The 18,946-nt window shown below is 43.6% G+C and overlaps 1 protein-coding gene across 5 annotated transcripts in view; it reads left to right on the top strand.

Annotated features, from left to right (window-relative positions):
• Window positions 1–18,946, top strand: part of HECTD1 (HECT domain E3 ubiquitin protein ligase 1) — a 267,514-nt gene that overhangs the window by 125,376 nt on the left and 123,192 nt on the right. For 4 of the 5 annotated variants that reach the window (XM_077464802.1, XM_077464800.1, XM_077464801.1 and 1 more), the window contains exons 7-8: window positions 12,366–12,442; window positions 12,517–12,615. In XM_077464802.1, coding sequence (XP_077320928.1) covers window positions 12,366–12,442; window positions 12,517–12,615 — 176 coding nt within the window. The remainder of the gene's footprint in view (window positions 1–12,365; window positions 12,443–12,516; window positions 12,616–18,946) is intronic. The other variant, XM_077464799.1, reaches the window with a different exon arrangement.

Below are 18,946 nucleotides of genomic sequence, written 5' to 3'. Positions count from 1 at the left end.
GGATTGTCTACTTGCCACGTCACCTGCCATGTCACTTGCCGCAAGTTGAGGATTGTCCACTTGCCACGTCACCTGCCATGTCACCTGCCACAAGTTATGGATTGTCCACTTGCCACGTCACCTGCCATGTCACTTGCCACAAGTTATGGATTGTCCACTTGCCACATCAGCTGCCACGTTACCTTCCATACCACCTGCCACAAGTTGTGGATTGTCCACTTGCCACGTCACCTGCCAGGTCATTTGCCATGTCACCTGCCACAAGTTGTGGATTGTCCACTTGCCACGTCACCTGCCACAAGTTGTGGATTGTCCACTTGCCACGTCACTCGCCACGTCACTCGCCACATCACCTGCCACGTGTTGTGGATTGTCCACTTGCCACGTCACCTGCCACATGTTGTGGATTGTCCACTTGCCACGTCACCCGCCACAATTTGTGAATTGTCCACTTGCCACATCACTTGCCACATAACCTGCCACAAGTTGTGGATTGTCTACTTGCCACGTCACCTGCCACAAGTTGTGGATTGTCCACTTGTCACGTCAACTGCTAGGTCACTTGCCACGTCACCTGCCACAAGTTGTGGATTGTCCACTTGTCACGTCACTTGCCACTTCACCTGCCATGCCACCTGCCACAAGTTGTGGATTGTCCACTTGCCACGTCACTTGCCACAAGTTGTGGATTGTCCACTTGCCACGTCACCTGCCAGGTCACTTGCCACGTCACCTGCCACATCACTTGCCACAAGTTGTGGATTGTCCACTTGCCATGTCACCTGCCACAAGTTGTGGATTGTCCACTTGCCACGTCACCTGTCACGTCACTTGCCACGTCACCTGCCACAAGTTGTGGATTGTCCACTTGCCACGTCACCTGCTAGGTCACTTGCCACATCACCTGCCACAAGTTGTGGATTGTCCACTTGTCACGTCACTTGCCACTTCACCTGCCACGTCACTTGCCACAAGTTGTGGATTGTCCAATTGCAATTGTTAAACAAATTTTAAATGGTTTTTCATCATTTGCAATCATTTTTGAGATTTTTTATGTAAAAAAATAGGTCACCTTTAAAAACTTATAAACGAAAACACGGCAAAACGCGGTAGCCGCATTTTCCTTGTTTTGCGTCTGAAACTTGGAAAACGTTTGCGTCTGAACCCATTTTTTTGCTTATAGAAAAAGGAGGTTAAACGCAACTGCCTAAAAACGGCAAAAAAACGAGACTGTGTACATGGACACATAGGATAACATTGAATGAGTTCAGGGGCAGTTGAAAAAAGTGGCCAACTGCCTCTGAACACATGTTTAACAGCGTCTCGTGTGCATGAAGCCTAAATGTTGGACAGCACAATCTGCATCTAAAAAGGGCTTGTTCCACATGGCTTTTTAAGTAAAAACATCTTCATCAGATCCTTTCTGGATAACATGATCAAGGACGCTACTGCTGGGAAGAGCACCAACCTTTCATAGCCAGAGAAACCTAAGGCACAGTCTGGAAAGGACCAACGCTCGCTGGATGTGAAATAAAGTCCTTTCTGATACTCTGCTCCCACAACTTTCAAATCCCCCAAGATTTACTTCCAATTAAAAAGCCAGAGCAAAAATCCAATTGACAAGGTTAAAAAATATAAAGAATATATACCTTTTTTTTATGCATAATATATGGGACAATGAAAAAAAGGATTGTATTTATATAAAAATAATGCATCATAAGGTACATTTTATTCACTGAACCCTTAGAGGAAAAGTGTATATAAAAAATGTATTACCGTATATACTCGAGTATAGGCCGACCCGAATATAAGCCGAGGCCCCCAATTTACCCCCAAAAAAACTGGCAAACTTATTGACTCGTGTATAAGCCGAGGGTGAGACATGCCTGTCCATCCCTGTGTGTGTGTCCGTCCATCCCTGTGTGTCCGTCCATCCCTGTGTGTCCGTCCATCCCTGTGTGTCCGTCCATCCATCCCTGTGTGTGTGTGTGTCCATCCATCCATCCCTGTGTGTGTGTGTCTCCATCCATCCATCCATCCATCCCTGTGTGTGTGTGTCTCCATCCATCCATCCATCCATCCCTGTGTGTGTGTGTCTCCATCCATCCATCCATCCATCCATCCCTGTGTGTGTGTGTATCCATCCATCCCTGTGTGTGTGTGTGTCTCCATCCATCCATCCATCCGTGTGTGTGTGTCTCCATCCGTGTGTGTGTGTGTGTGTGTGTGTGTGTGTGTGTGTGTGTGTGTATGTGTCCAGCCTACCTGTGTCCCGAGCCTTTGTCCCGAGCCTCCGTCCCGTGTCGTGCCTTGCCTTCGTCCCGTCCCGTCCCGTCCTGTCCCGTGCCGTGCCTTGCCTTGCCTCTGTCCCGTGCCCTCTTCGTCGGCGGCCATTGTAAAATTCAAAAGCCGCGCCTCCTCCTTCGCCTGTGATAGGCGGAACACTGAATTTCCCAGCAGCCTGTGTTCCGCCTATCACGGACGTCGTATCATCCTCGTCCGTAGTACGAGGATGAGACGACGCCCGTGATAGGCGGAACACAGGCTGCTGGGAAATTCAGTGTTCCGCCTATCACAGGCGAAGGCGGAGCCGGAGGCGCGGCTTTTGAATCATAGAATGGCCGCTGTCTGTCTGCTCGACACGCTGATCGAGCGGGCAGACAGCGATGACTCGAGTATAAGCCGAGGGGGGCACTTTCAGCCTCAAAAAAGAGGCTGAAAATCTCGGCTTATACTCGAGTATATACGGTAACCTAAAATGTATGGAACCTAACAAAAAATATATTACACATTACGAAGTTCTATGAAAGATACTGGGACCTTATTAGATTAACCACTTGAAGACCAGGCCTATTCTGACACTTTGTGTACATGTAAAAATCTGTATTCGAACCCCCAAAGATTTTGTGTGTATATATGTATGTGTGTAATACATATATACACAATATGTAAACATCCCTTGTAACACTAGTGGACAGTGACAGGTACTCTTTATGGAGAGATCTGGGTTGATTAGACCCCTCTGCCCTTTAAAAGCATCTGGTTACACTAAGATCAGTTTCATCAAATACTTTCTACTATTTGAAAATGGCACTGTTTACAACTAGGGAAACCGGAAGTGACGGGAATGCTTGCCGCTTCTTGTGCACTAGTCCATAGAGGTGATTCTAATGTAAGCCAGTACAACTGCCGTGTTGAATGCTAGGCTCCCCCTTGAGACCAGAGAACCTGGAAAAGAGGTCATCGGGAGTGGGGGAAGGGACCACTTTCTGCCGCCTGTAAAAGCAATCCAGCAGCTCTTAAGCCGTTAGAGCCAGCAAAGCTCTACAAAGTAAAAGTAATCCTAACAGGCCATCCCCCACATCATTTTACACGCAGAGCATGCAGTTAGACCGCTTTCACATGAGGCGGGCTCCATTGGAGTCTGCCTGCTCAGTGGAGAATCTTATGCAGATCGGACACAGACATATAGCCCGCTCTCCTCGGTGGGTAGTTGGATGTCAACTGACCGCCTGTCTGTTTACACCCAGCTGCCTTCTGATCAGCCAGACTAACAGACAGGATTGGACCAGATGTCTACGGACACATGTCCGTTGAGACCCGCAGTTCCATAGAGAAGACTGCAAGGTACGATCAGGTCCACCCATGTGAAAGGATCCCAAGTGATTCCATCACCACATTCCTTCCACGTATACCATTTACTGCAGTGTATACAGATACTGGGCCCCATTCCACCATCTCCCAGGTACCTAAGATAAAGAATTCAGATGTTGCATCATGTGTACTTTCTATAGTGGCTGCATCTTTATGCATGCTGAACCCTAGTGAACACCTATTGAGGCTTTTTTTTCTTCTGTAGCTAGCACCAGTGCTCCTGTTGCACCTCATAGTATGCCAGATACTTTTTTGGGGACTCCCCTTTCCAGATTCTTAAAAAGGAAATGTGCAGAAGAGGAAGGAGAGGAGATAGAAACAAGTGTTTGCAAAAAAAGAAGAAAACAGCACTGCAAAAATATTTTCACTCTCCAAAGATGAAAGATTTCTTCATTTGTAAGCGTCTCATTTTTGCAACAGCAAAATAGGCGCAACACCTATCCCATTTATTCTTTTTAAAGACCTGAAATGCTTCATTAGAAATGTTACCGTTAATACGTTTTACAGCAATAAATGTCCACAAAGTTCATGCACAGCTAGTGTTAGACACCACTACCACAGATATCATTGATTGACAAGACATTGCCACTCTTGGAGTGTTGAAGGAACACCTGTGGGAGAATGGTGATGTTGAGCCTGAAATTTTGACCAGTCAACACACTCCTTTCAGGCCCAAATCTATATGCAATCCTACCCACTTTTGGTACTGAACAAATCTGACTACACGATAGAGGTCCACTGATTGTCTGGTAACTGGATCAGAGACTAGCTTGAAGATTTAGTATGAGAGCTAAGATCACTTATGTAATTAATAAATAGGATCAGCGTATTTTCTGAGAAATTTTTATCAGACACCATTTTTATTACCCCCTGAAAGCACGAACCTGCTGAACCCTCCAGGCAGACTTATAGTAGCCTCTATGGGTAGTGTCACTAATGGACCAAATTTTGATTTCTTGCTTCAACCACTAGTACAAGAGCTACCGTCGTACAGCTGTGATTCCAGCCATCTCGGCTGTATGTGTGTGTGTGTGTGTGTGTGTGTATGTATGTGTATATATATATATATATATATATATATATATATATATATATAAAATATTGAATATCGCACCACCAATAGTTATGGGTTATCCATCATGCATGTATGTGGTTGATGATTTTTACCTTGCTTTCTTGAATCTAGAGCTAGTTTCCCCAGTGTCCCAAATAATTTCTAAAAATCATTTTAAGACGACAGCAGATTACTATACTATATCCACTCCAGTAGTTGATGCCACCCTAGGTGGAAACAAAGCTTCCTCAAAAGCTGATTCCATCAGTTCTGCAAAAAACTGCACTTTTGATACAGACTAGAGTAACAGTCGTAAACAAAAATTCTGAGAAAAAGGGCCTTGATACGTATAGTTCCATCTGTTAAAACAAAAATCTCTACAGTGAACTGAACTTCACTAAACACTGGAGTATCCTTTTATAATACCCAATACTAGGGTCCATTTTTCCCAAAATGCCAAAATTTGTCTACCGCCGAGCATGTAATGTTTGGGGTCCTTTTACACGTGCTTTACACCTGACGGACCCCATTTTTTGCAAAGCGTAGGATCGCCCTGCTGATCCCGACTGAGCAGGCAGATGACCTGTCCGAGCCATGATGTCCTCTATGGGAGATCGGATGGAAATGGACCGCCTGTCTGTTTTCATCCGATCCTTCAGACAGATGGGAAATAGGCTTTCTGTCCGTCTTGATTTCACGGACAGGTTCGGATATCAGCGGATGTCAGCAGACATGTCACTGCTGACAATCACCGCTCCATTTTTTATGTGTGTGTGTGTAATATATATATATATAATCTCACAAAAGTGAGTACACCCCTCACATTTTTGTAAATTTTTTATTATATCTTTTCCTTTGACAACACTGAAGAAGTTATACTTTACTACAATGTAAAGTAGTAAGTGTACAGCTTGTATAACAGTGTAAATTTGTTGTCCCCTCAAAATAACTCAACACACAGCCATTAATGTCTAAACCGCTGACAACCAAAGTGAGTACACCCCTAAGTGGATATGTTCAAATTGGGCCCAATTAGCCATTTTCCCTCCCCAGTGTCATGTGATTTGTCAGGCTCGGTTCACACAGGGGTGACTCAGATCCGACTTCAGGTCGCCCCTAGTCGCACTACATGTAAAAATCAATGTAAGTGAATGAGAGCCGTCTTAATGCACACTACTGAAGTCGCTCTGACTTCAGAAAAGGTTCATGTACTACTTCAATCCGTCTTGTAGGCGACTGGTACCCACTGATTTCAATGGATTTCGCCTCCAAGTCGGATCTCCGTCTATACGGAGGCAACTCTCACAGAATTATCAGCTCTCAAGAGGGAACTCCACGCCAAATTTATTTAAAAAAATTGGCGTGGGTTCCCCCTCCGAGAGCATACCAGGCCCTTAGGTCTGGTAAGGATTTTAAGGGGAATGCTGAAAAAATGGTGTGGGGGTCCCCCCCAGATCCATACCAGACCCTTATCTTAGCACGCTACCCGGCTGGCCAGGAAAGGGGGTGGGGACGAGCGAGCGCCCACCCCCCTCCTGAGCCGTACCAGGCCGTGTGCCCTCAACATGGGGGGTGCCTTGGGGAAGGGGGGGCTGCGCGGCCCCCCCACCCCAAAGCACCTTGTCCCCATGTTGATGAGGACAAGGGCCTCTTCCCAACAACCCTGGCCGTTGGTTGTCGGGGTCTGTGGGCGGTGGGCTTATCGGAATCCGGGAGCCCCCTTTAATAAGGGGGCCCCCGGATCCCGGCCACCCACTCTATGTGAATGAGTATGGGGTACAATGTGCCCCTACCCATTCACCTGTGAAAAAAAAAAAAACACAACACACAAGGGTTAAAATAGTTTATTGCACAGCTCCGGGGGTCTTCTCGCCAGACTCCTCCGCAATCTTCTGCTAGCTCTTTTACTAGCGGAGGAGCCCGGCTTTCTTCTTCGCCACCGCCCTCTCCTTCCGACTTCGGGGGTCTTGTCCCCCCTCTTCAGTTCTTCTTGCCAGGCCACCGCGCCTTCTTCTAGCTCTTTTACAAGCGGTGGCCCGGTCTTCTGTCGTCGCTGCCGCCGTCTTCTGTTCTTCTCTTCAGGAGCTGTTGCCTCGTCACTGTCTCTGCTCACAATGGCAGGGACGCGGCGTGCGGCGACTAATGCCGGCCATACACGGTTCGAATTTCGAAAGAATTTTCTTTCGAAAATCGTCTCTAAGAATTTTCGTATGAATTTCGCACCATTAGTGGGCTGCAGCAACAGCTGATTTTCGTGCGGAAATAAAATTTGAGGAATCGGACATGTTGGAAATTTTTAGAAAAACAAACGATTTTCTAATCAATGATGGGAGAAACGTTATAAGAAAAGAAAATGTACAGAGATAAAAGAAAATGTATGGAGATAAAAGAAAATGTATGGAGATAAAAGAAAATGTATGGAGATAAAAGAAAATGTATGGAGATAAAAGAAAATGTACGGAGATAAAAGAAAATGTACGGAGAGAAAAGAAGATTCCCAGCCAAGAAAATTCTTTTCTGTAGCAACATGAGGTGAAATTGAAGGCTCGGTCGGCCGAATATCGAAAATCAATGGTGGCATCATCGGATCACAAAAAAAACAAATTTTCTGATTTTGAAAAGAAAATTCGTTCGAAATTCGACCGTGTATGGCCTGCATTTTATACGGACATCACCGGATGATGTCACAGTCCCAGCATCCCCTTCCCCAAGGCACCCCCCATGTTGAGGGCATGCGGCCTGGTACGGCTCAGGAGGGGGGAGGGGCTCGCTCGTCCCCGCCCCCTTTCCTTGCCGGCCGGGTAGCGTGCTCGGATAAGGGTCTGGTATGGATCTGGGGGGAACCCCCAGGCCATTTTTTCGGCGTAGGGAGTTCCCCTAAAATCCATACCAGACCTAAGGGCCTGGTATGCTCTCGGAGGGGGAACCCATGCCGTTTTTTTTTTTCTTTTAAATTTGGCGTGGAGTTCCCCCTTGGGAGCTCATTCTCTGATTGGCCATGGCAAAAGTCGCCTGGCCTGGGGCGACTTAAAGTCGTGTTTTAAGTCGCCCCAAGTCATGTTCAAGTTGTGTCCAAGTTGCCTCCAAAAGTCGTGTTTAAAGTCGTGTTGCCCCTGTGTGAACCGACCCTCAGTGTTACAAGGTCTCAGGTGTGAATGGGGAGCAGGTGTGTTAAATTTGGTTATCACTCTCACTCCCTCATACTGGTTACTGGACGTTCAACATGGCACCTCATGGCAAAGAACTCTCTGAGGATCTGAAAAAAAGAATTGTTGTTCTACATAAAGATGGCCTAGGCTATAAGAAGATTGCCAAGACCCTGAAACTGTGCTGGAGCTTGGTAGCTAATACCATACAGCTGTTTAACAGGACAGGTTCCACTCAGAATAGGCCTTTGCATGGTCACCCAAAGAAGTTGAGTGCATGTGCTCAGTGTCTCATCCAGGGGTTGTCTTTGGGGAAATAGACACATTAGTGCTGCCAGCATTGCTGCAGGGGTGGAAGGGTCAGCCTGTCAGTGCTCAGACCATACGTAGCACACTGCATAAAATTGGTCTGCATGGTTGTTGTCCCAGAAGGAAGCTTCTTCTAAAGATAATGCACAAGAAGGCCTGCAAACAGTTTGCTGAACACAAGCAGACTAAGGACATGAATTACTGGAACCATGCCCTGATGAGGCCAAGATAAACATATTTGTTTCAGATGGTGTCAAGCGTGTGGCGGTAACCAGGTGAGGAGTACAAAGACAAGAGTGTCTTGCCTACAGTCAAACATGGTGGTAGGAAAGTCATCGCCTGGGGCTGCCCGGCACTGGGAAGCTACAGTTCATTGAGGGAACCATGAACTGTGACATACTGAAGCAGAGCAAAATCCCTCTCCCTTTGGTAACTGGGCCGCAGGGCAGCATTCCTACATAACGGCCCCAAACACACCTCCAGGACGACCACTGCCTTGCTAAAAAAGCTGAGGGTAAAGGTGATTGGCTGGAGGCTGGAGGTCTCCAGACCTAAACCCTATTGAGCATCTGTGGGGAATCCTCAAATGGAAGGTGGAGAAGCGCAAGGTGTTTAACATCCACCAGCTCCGTGATGTCTTTATGGAGGAGTGGAAGAGACTCCAGTGGCAACCTGTGAAGCTCTGGTGAATGCCATGCCCAAGAGGGTTAAGGCAGTGCTGGAAAATAATGGTGGCCACAAAATATTGACATCTTTGGGCCCTGTTTGGACATTTTCACTTAGGGGTGTACTCCATTTTGGTGCCAGTGGTTGAGACATTAATGGCTGTGTTGAGTTATTTTGAGGGGACAGCAAATTTACACTGTTAAACAAGCTGTACACTCACTACTTTACATTGTACTAACGTTTCATTTCTTCAGTGTTGTCGCATGAAAAGATATAATAAAATATTTACTAAAATGTGAGGGGTTTACTGACTTTTGTGAGAAAGGATGTGTGTGTGTATGTGTGTATATATATATATATATATGTGTGTGTATATATATATATATATATATATATATATATATATATATATATATATATATATATATGATTTTATTGTTTATATGTGAGGGCGAAGTATTATGGATGACAAAGGTGCTAAGCCTCTCCCCTGCCTGCTCCCTCACTTCCTGTTTTTTCCTATTTAATCCTCCGCTTCTTGCTGACCAAGCTGATAACCTGTCGGCAGCGTGTGATCTTCCTTGCTTTTCTGGCATCAACGACTTTGGATCGGTCTCGGCAACAGGGCTTTGCCCATAGTTTCTGGATCCCCTTGTCTGACTTCCGCAAGGCTGTGACGTCACTTCCGAGCATCAGACACAGTCCGAGCGGCTGTTGGTTACCGGTCCCCAGAATTGCCCGTAGCTACGGTTGCGGCTCCCTCTTCATTGGACCCCTTGCATTAAAGTTCGGGTTGGGCCCCTCTGCCAGTGGCGTGCCTGTATCTTTTGCTCCACGGCTCAGTGTTTTCCCTCATGAGCCCCTGTGACATCCATGTGGCTCCAGCCTCCAGTTACTCTCGACTCTCCATCCAGGTCTCTGTATGACCGTCTTCAGATGGCTGTATGCTTTAGCGTTTATCTACACTTCCAATAGAATAAAGTGTTACTTTCCTGTACCTGAGGTTCGTTTTTATGTCTGTTCAGCGTTGTTCTTTCCCCCATTTGTTTACTTCCATCTCATTGGTCTATGCGTTCAGGACAGCAGCGGCTACAGCTTCATTCATTTTTTATTTACTTGGGATTTTGTCTATGCGCCTGGATATTTGTTTTAGTCCATTGAAGTGAATAGAGCGTCTGATCAGCTGCTTGGTGCTCTCTATTTATGCCTGCTTTCCTATGATGCATAGCCTTGACGAATGGGCGTGTACAGATCTGAAACTGGTCGCCACGCCCATAACAGCGTCAGTGTGTCACATCACCACCAAGTCTGGAACTTCCAGCTGCTTCTCCACGTTGTTTTGCTTCCCTGAGGAACTCTGCGGTTAGCCACCAGACTCCATTTCCTTTTTCAAATGGGACTGAGCTTTGATGTATCCTTTAAATTCTGGCTGTCCTGTACTTTGCAGTGGTGCACTATTTTATTTTTTTTACCATTTTTAGTTACTACTAAAGCTACACTAAGATGGTGGAACTCTTTTTCTCTCTCTCCTGTTTTGTTTGTAGAGTTTCTCAAGACCCTGGTTAAAGAAGAGCTGCAACCATCACCAAGTGTTACCATCATTGACCTGTAGACTTTTAAAGCATATTTGCTTGATTTATCGATACTCGGTTTTGCACTATTCATTCTATTATACATTGTGCTCCCATTTCCCCATAATGTCTTTAGGTCTATGGACCTCAAGTCACATCAAAATCGGACCAAAGTAGTGCAGTAACTATTTTGAAGTTGCTGCAGCTTAGTCTCACAGATATGAATGGTACTCGTTGGAAATCATGGGATAAGACTTGTCATGCGACTTTGCAGTTCCAGGTCCCAGGACAAGTCGCACAAGTGTGAAAGGGGCCTTAGAGGTGCACTGGACATTTTGGTACGGGAACCAAAAATTATAGTTTATATAAAAAAAAAAAAACTTTTTTTTTTTTTTTTATTGTATTTGACATTTTAATTAAGATCCTGATGTTAAATGAATATTAATCTTGCTTGCTGCATTTTTGACGAGTTGAAAAAGACACACCAAAAATGCACCTCCCCGTTGAAATGAATTGAAAACGCAGCAAGAACGCATCAAGAACGCACCTGTTATGTTTTTGAGTCGCATGACCTATGAAACACGCACCATAAGCACGGTAAAATTGAGTGCATTTTAACGTCATTATCGGCACCTTTTTCTCACACCGCTTCCGGCCGATATGTTTTGGCTGCCAACATTTCAGTGCATCTCTAGTTGCTTTATACTATGCTGGGGGGTCTTTTCTGTTCTGTCCTGTTTAATGGATATGGTCTTGAGTGGCAAAGGTTGTTCTAATCTGACTACAGCTGACTACTGACTACAGGAATATATAGGATAGGCATTGTTAGACCTCTTTTATTTCTGAGGCCTCTGGTAAACATTGTAGTCATGTGGTCATGGCTAAGCACTGAAGCGGAAGATAAACGCTACTCCTGTGTGTCACACAAGTTTTTCACAGACTTTCATGGACTATATGTTGCTTTACTAATGAATGGTCTTCACTTCAATTTTTTCTTCACAGTAGCTGATTTTACTGTTTATATGTTTAGTTTTGTTCAATTATTGTTTTCATGTGGATTTTTGCACTATTAATTTATTTGTTATACGGGTTATTGATTCTGAGGGAACAGTGCAACACATTGCAATTTTGTGCCTGTTGATATTCAAATATTGACTGCAGCTGCCCTAATATATTATCACTATTTAAACTCCTGATTTTTATGGTTCACTTGTTTTCACTAAGTGCAGTTTTTTCATATACAGTGCCTTGAAAAAGTATTGATACCCCTTAAGTTTTGTTAAGTGGAAGGAAAATGATAAATGATGTTCAAAGTTTTTTTTACAAATAAATATCTGAAAAGTGTGGCGTGCAATCCAATCTGACTGAGCTTGAGCTATTTTGCTAAGAAGAATGAGCAGAAATGTCACTCTCTAGATGTGGAAATCTGGTTGAGACACCCCCATATAGACTTGCAGCTGTAATTGCAGAGAAAGGTGGTTCTACAAAGATTGACTCAGGGCTGAATACAAATCCACGCCAAACTTTTCACATATTTATTTGTAAAGCATTTATCATTTTCCTTCCACTTAACAATTATGTTGGTCTATCACATAAAACCCCAGTAAAATACATTTATGTTTTTGATTGTAACATGACAAAATGTGGAAAATTTTAAGGGGTATGAATACTTTTTCAAGGCACTGTACATAGTCCCCAATTTAGTTTTTTGTTTGTTTTGTTTTCTTGTGCCTGCTAGCATTATTTGCCATGTTGCTCGCCCCACAGGTGGGCTGTTTTTAAACTACCCTTAGCTGCACATGGTCTTTTTCTTTGCCAGTGTTCAGACCTTCTGTAGGTAATGGTATAGCTGAAAGGAAAATATTTCTTGTGTTCCTTAATGAGCTACAAGAAAATAACTAAGATGATTACAAAAAATCCCATTGCGGCTTCTAATTTGTTTTTTTTTTAATGTTTATCTGTCAGCATTTGAAGTAAATTTCATGGATGATGTTGGCCAGACCCTTCTGAACTGGGCTTCTGCTTTTGGCACTCAGGAGATGGTGAGCATTTTCTTTAATAAAGTTGTTAGCTTATAGTATACCGCTGGTTGTAACTCTGTGAATGCTATTCATAGGTGGAGTTTCTGTGTGAGCGAGGAGCAGATGTGAATAGGGGGCAAAGGTCATCTTCACTACATTATGCTGCTTGCTTTGGACGACCTCAGGTGGCAAAGGTAGGAAGTTATCAAAATGAAACAAACAGCTTTCCCACCAGGCTGAGCCCATCATAGAGAATTGGGTCAGTCGAGTGACAGGGCTTTAGAAAAGCCTTCCAGGGCAGCCGGAGGTTTCAGTGGGCAGATTAAATCCACATAATGCATGTGACCTTTTGCTTGACATTGTGATCTGACACTATACTGACTGCTAATATGATCTGCAGAGATCGGCAGCACATAAATAATGGGAGGGAAATAAATTTACTTAAGTATACCTAGGTAAAATATTGCAGCTTTCCAGTCCATCTATTTTGTGCCACTATTTTTATTTATTTTTTAACTTTAAAACTAAAGGCAAAACATTTTCTTTTGTTTTGGATAGAGTGGCGAGGAATTAGAAACCCCATAAGATTTTATTGCTGTTTGTGCCCCCATTAGGGAGATTCATCCTCTCCAATTGTTCTGTTTTACCATTAGCATTGAACGTGAAAGTAAAAGAAAATCCCAAATTTTGGGTTGTCCCCAACAAAGTAATAGTGGGGAAATATTCCAATGGGGACACTAGTTCTTGTTGCCTGGGTGTCCCCAAGGGATTCCTTTCATTTGCAGGGATTTCCTCTCGCTTCCTGTTTTGGCTCCTGTGGACTGGAGGTGAAGGTAAATATCCCCAATGGTAAGCGGATTGCAAAAATAAACCAATAGGGGTTATAACCCTCTCTTACTCTATCCAAATAATTGCCTATAGTTATACTGTAACGCTTTATTTTCACCTGCTGATACGGTCAGTAACATGTTTCCTGTTCAAGGGTGACCATTTTTCTTAACTGTGCTGCATCTGGGAAGAAGCAGCACTTTCACCCTAGGACACAAAGTATGTTTAGGCCTGCCACCTCTCCTCATTTCCATAACATAGGGGGGAGGTGTTCCATAGTTCAGATATTTCCTGGCAGCAGGGCTGATAACATTGCTTAGGATTTTGGTGTAGCACAGGTAGAGTGCAAGTTAGTAACAATTTTAAAGATACAACACTTGGGGAAATGCGCAAGAATTGCAGAGACGTATTGTTGTTTTTTTGTTTTTTTTCCTTGCCCTTGATAAAATCAATTAATATTCAATAAATTAAAAAGGATTCTTTTTTTTTTTTTTAAGTTGCTCAAGGAGTTCTGTAATTCAATGCTCCTCCTAAACTAAAGAGGTGAAAGGTCGAGTACAGCTCCTACCTACTAGTCTAATCCAAGCTGTTGTCTTGTATTGGGTAGAAAATGAAAAGCTATGTGTGTTTAGATGTATAACTTTTTTGTCTTCTCAGATTTTGTATACTTATATACAAAGTGAGGGGAAATCCCAAAATCGTAATCGTATCATACAGGACACAGGCTACTTAGTCATACACCATGGGTTATGGGCTCATTCCTTCAGGTGATTGCACACTAACAAGCTTTTGAGAACGCCCTCCTCCTCAGTTTTTTGCTAGTGTCTCAAGATGATGGGCCTTTTCTCCTTCACTTAGAAATCCACTCCACTAGTTTTATTATTTTTCTTTATTATTTTTTCTTAGAATTCTTTGCTCAACCCTCACGGTATTTTAATACCTACACAGAAGCAGTGTATCTGGATCAGGACAGCCTTGGTAAAACCTTGAAAGCCATACCTGGACCCCATGCTGTAGGGATAGCCTGTAATGTTGCTTCAGGCACAGGATTATGTAAAGACAACGCGTTTCAGGGTACTATACAAGTCCAGGTCCCTCGCTATGTAATCTATTCCCTGAAGACCCCTAGAGGGCTCCCCAAATATCTTTGCTGAACTCTATATATTGGAAAAAGAGTTTCAAATGAAATGGGCCATTCCTGTGGTTCACCCTGCTGTCTCTGTTCTAAGCAAACATATCACTCTACCTATTGAAGATGATGTTCTTTTAAATATTTTACTGATAGAAAGTTGACACACTCTCTTAAAAGCTGGCTTTAACATGGCAGGCCCAGCCCTGCAACCAGCTCTCTGTTTTTTCTGTATGCAAAGCTATAGCTAACTGGACTAGGGCAATGTATAGCCTACATGACCCTGTTTTTAGGACCATGCTGTTACAGAGCATTTACTACAATTGCCTTCTGCTTTGCTTTTTTGTGTAGATGCCCTGCAACATGTCATGAAACAAATATCCAGAATGGCTCTAGTCTCCATTCATATGTGCAGATCCTTATGGGTAAAGGCTTGGACAGAAGAAACTGCATGCAAAAGCTACCTTCCTAATGAGACATTTATTTCGTGAGGCAACTGACCATCACACACCACCCTTCTCAGGAGTCCCTGTTTCCGCTAAGAGCAGGGCATCTGCAAACTCTAACCAAGCTTCAACTTCAGAACTTGTATTCATTTATTCCTTTCAGCTCAAGGCTTTCCCCAAACCTGTCTTCACTCCCAAGAGCAAGGGGACATCTGTTACGCTTAGTTTTTTTCTGGGTCACAAGCATCCCAGACCTTTGAACTCAGCCAGAGATTTTAAAAGGGTACAAGATATAGTTCAAAACTACCACCTTACTGCTTTTTTTTTGTTTCTTTCAAATCAACCAAAAACTTCCCTGGGGCTGTCTGATTTTCAGAATTCCCAAATGTATAGAATCCAAAAGGTCAGTAATTGCCTCTCTGAGACAAGGGGAATATATGGCATTGGTGGACTTAGATGCCTATATGCATGTTCCCAGTTATCCACTTCATCAGTGAATATAAACTTTGCAGTTGCACTGCACTTTGGCCTATCCTCTGCTTCCAGGGTGTTGACAAAAGGCCTAGTCCTTACTTGTCCTTCTCAGAACTCAGGGCATCCAAGTGACAGGCTTTCTAGGCAGCCATCTCCTAAAGGATTCATCTCACTGGCAACTCTCAACAAATGTCCAAAAGGCAAATGAGCTGCACCAGGCTTTTTGTCCTGGTGATCAATTTAAACAAATCTGCTCTCCAGCCTTCCCTACACCTAGAATACTTGGGTCTGATCCTGAATATTTTCCAAGCCAAAAGTCTCTCTTCCAGAAAAGAAAGTTCTTTCTCGTAGAGCCCATGCTCAACAACTGAGATCCAGGTGATATCGCTCCAAAAAAATATTCTGGCAGCATTGAAAAAGCTGTCTTTTTCTCTGGACTTCTCCATACCCCTGTGTAGCTAAGCAAGGACTTCCATGCCCTGGTGGATCACCACTCCAGCTCTAACAGTGGGGAAAATACTTCCTTAATTACAATTGGAAAATTCTTACAACACAAGCAAGCCGGTTGGTTAAGGGAGGAGTCTTACAATCCTTGAGAGCTCAGGGAACATGGTCGAGAGAGGAAAACAACTTCACATCAACATCCTGGAGCTCAGTCAGGTTATCTCTCCAGCACTGGATACCCCTTTTAAAGTACACCCAATTCAAGTACCGTCAGACAATGCCACCACATGGGCATATATCAACTATCAAGGGGCCGCAAGGAGCCAGACTGCCTTGAAGGAAGCAACCCAGATTCTCTCATGGACAGAAACATACGGTTCAGTGATTTCTGGAGTAAACATCCCAGAGTTGTCAGGCAGATTATTTCAACTGCCAATGCTTGGACCAAGGGTAATGATCTCTTCATCCAGATGTGCTCTTGTCTCAAGATGCAACAACCACCTACATCCATCTGTTAACTGTACCAGGGATCCTCTAGAGCTGGCCTTGTATTCTCTAATTATCCACTGGTACAGGCTGATTTTATGCTTTCCCTCCATTGGACATTCTGCTTTCCCGGCTCCACAATATAGATCAAGAGAAAAAAAATGTAATTCTACTTACTCCAAACTGGCCTCGAAGAACCTGGTACACAGACATACTCAAACATCTTGCAGATGACCTCTGGCCTCTTCCCAACAAGCCAGATATGCTATCTCAAGTCCCTCTGTTTCTTCCTGTTTCTTTAATGGCATGGCTGTTAAAGGTCTTCAGTCTGTGATTCCTACCTTGCAAAAAGGGCCGATTCCATGAAGAACTGTTGTCGTACCTGAAATTTTTAATTTGCCTGGGGTGAGATCAGTCAATTCAGTCGCAGATATAACACTTCCTCACTTACCAGCCTTCCAACAGACAGGTCTTTACCAGAATCTAGCCCTTGCTACCCTAAAAGGGCAGGTATCGGCCTTATCCATCCCTTTTCAAGGCTCTGGCTTCACACTTTATTCTCATGTTAGGCTCCTCTTGCAGCACGCTGTCCTTTAATATTCTCTTACTTTGGTGCTCTCTTTCCTGCAGAAATAGGTGAACAAAATGAGCTGCGCTAAAAACAAAAAATAAAAAATTAATCAAACACCTAAAACCTAATCAAAACCTATACCAATAAACGTGAAAAACAATATTGAATTGACAAAAAATGTGATTAGTAAATAGTATACATGAATACTATCATATCATCATAGAGTGAATAAAGAGTATACTAGATCTAAAATGAAATTAGTATAAATAATATAGAAAAAGCCCCACAATAATTAATGTAAATTGAAACAAAAAATAATAATGTGTGCTAAATCTAAACGAATAAAATTAACAAAAATAATATTCAAAAACCATAAAAAGTTCATATGTGATGAAGAAAAAAATTGCAGAAATACCCTTTGAATCCATCCAGGATATTCCCTTTTGGATTTTTGCCAGCAGAGTAGTCTTTTTTTTATTTTATTTTTTATTTTTTAGAAGCCATCACATCTGTCAGATGTACATACAAACTGATGGCCCTTTCTTGTAAAGAGCTTTGTCTCATACTTCACAACGACAAGGTTGTATTATGCCCAATAAATCCTTTCTTCCAAAGGTGGTTTAAGCATTGTATCTCATTGAGGACATTGTTCTACCATCCTTGTGCCCTGCTTCTAAGCATCCAAAGGAATTCTCTGTACATTGTGTGGATGGTAGTTGGAGCCATTTGAGTGTACCTAAAAGCTACAACTTTCATTAAAGTGCTTGTAAAGCTTTTTTTTTTTTTTTTTTTAATAACAAACATGTCATACTCTCCTCCGCTACGCATATAGTTTTGCACAGTGTGGCCCTGATAATCCTCTTCTGGGGTCCCCCGGTGGCGCTATCATCTCCTCCCTGCATCGTATAACCCCCTAGGAGAAGCACTCTCCTGCGGGGTTACCTTGCGGGCATGCTCCTAAATCCAGCGTTTGCATCCATAGACGCAGGACTTTGCCCCGGCCTCTGCGTCATTGGATTTGATTGACTGCAGCGGGAGACAATGGCTGTGCTGCTATCAATCTATCCAGTCAAGAGCCAAGAGAGGTCCAGCACGTCTCCGCCGAGGGATCGACTGGGGTCAGGTGAGTAAAACGGGGTGCTAGGGAGCAGTCACTGTCAGATGTTTTTCCACCTTAATGCATGGGATACATTAAAGCTGTGTTCCACCCGCAAATTTATTTTTATTTTTTATAAAGTCAGCAGCTACAAACACGGTAGCTGCTGACTTTTAATAAGGACACTTACCTGTCCAGGGAGCCCACGATCCGTCCATTGGATTGGGTGCAGGTGCAGCCATTCTAACTAAGGGAAACCATCAGTGCCCTTTTCCTACTGCGCATGCACGAGTCACATGGCGCTTTGTGAATGGCCAGCTGTTTTCTGGGACACCCGCAGGTCCCAGAAGACAGCGGGGGCAGGGGGGGTGGCTCGCCGCACAAAAAAAGGATATGATGTCCTACGCCACGAACCGGATAGATCCAGAAGTACACTATGTACTTCATAAAAAGGTACGATGGGAAAAAAATAAAATAAATGTAATATCCAAAAACGAGGGTTGGAGAGCTGGTCTTTAGTTTAAGACTACTTCTCATATCATAGGTGGGTGGAACTCCACTTTAAAGTGAAAAAAACACAAAGGTTTACGACCCCTTTAAACATATTTTCTCTTCTTTGCCGGGAATCACAAGGAGCACCTTGCTTCAAAATCTATCAATTGCACAGTAGATCAGCGACTTGCAAGAGCTTATCCTCTTAAAGTGGATGTAAACCCAATGTCATCCTTTCTAAACTACTGCCATTGGGGTTATCTATAAGGATATACATGCCTCCAGCATGTATCTTTACCTGTCAAATGTCTCCCCTCTATCTGTTACGAGACCCGAAAAACTGCAGATTCTGTGGGTGCGTCTGTTGTCTGGAGCTCGGTGGGTGGAGTCGTGATGTCAGTAGACTCCCTGCCCACCTCTACACTCCCCTTGTCAATATGCATTTTCTCCTGTGTATTTCTTACACTGAACGTCTGCTATGATCTCTAACATCCAGTGAAAAGACAGGAAAGTAACCACATGACTTCAGCATGCCCAATTATGCTGAGGTGTGGAACAT

Source organism: Lithobates pipiens, unplaced genomic scaffold (genome assembly GCF_037356315.1).
Source record: "Lithobates pipiens isolate NorthernLeopardFrog02 unplaced genomic scaffold, aLitPip1_a1.2 Scaffold_30, whole genome shotgun sequence".
NCBI classification, from domain to species: domain Eukaryota; kingdom Metazoa; phylum Chordata; class Amphibia; order Anura; family Ranidae; genus Lithobates; species Lithobates pipiens.
Note: the sequence above shows the minus strand (reverse complement) of the source record. Positions and strands in the feature narration are given on the sequence as shown.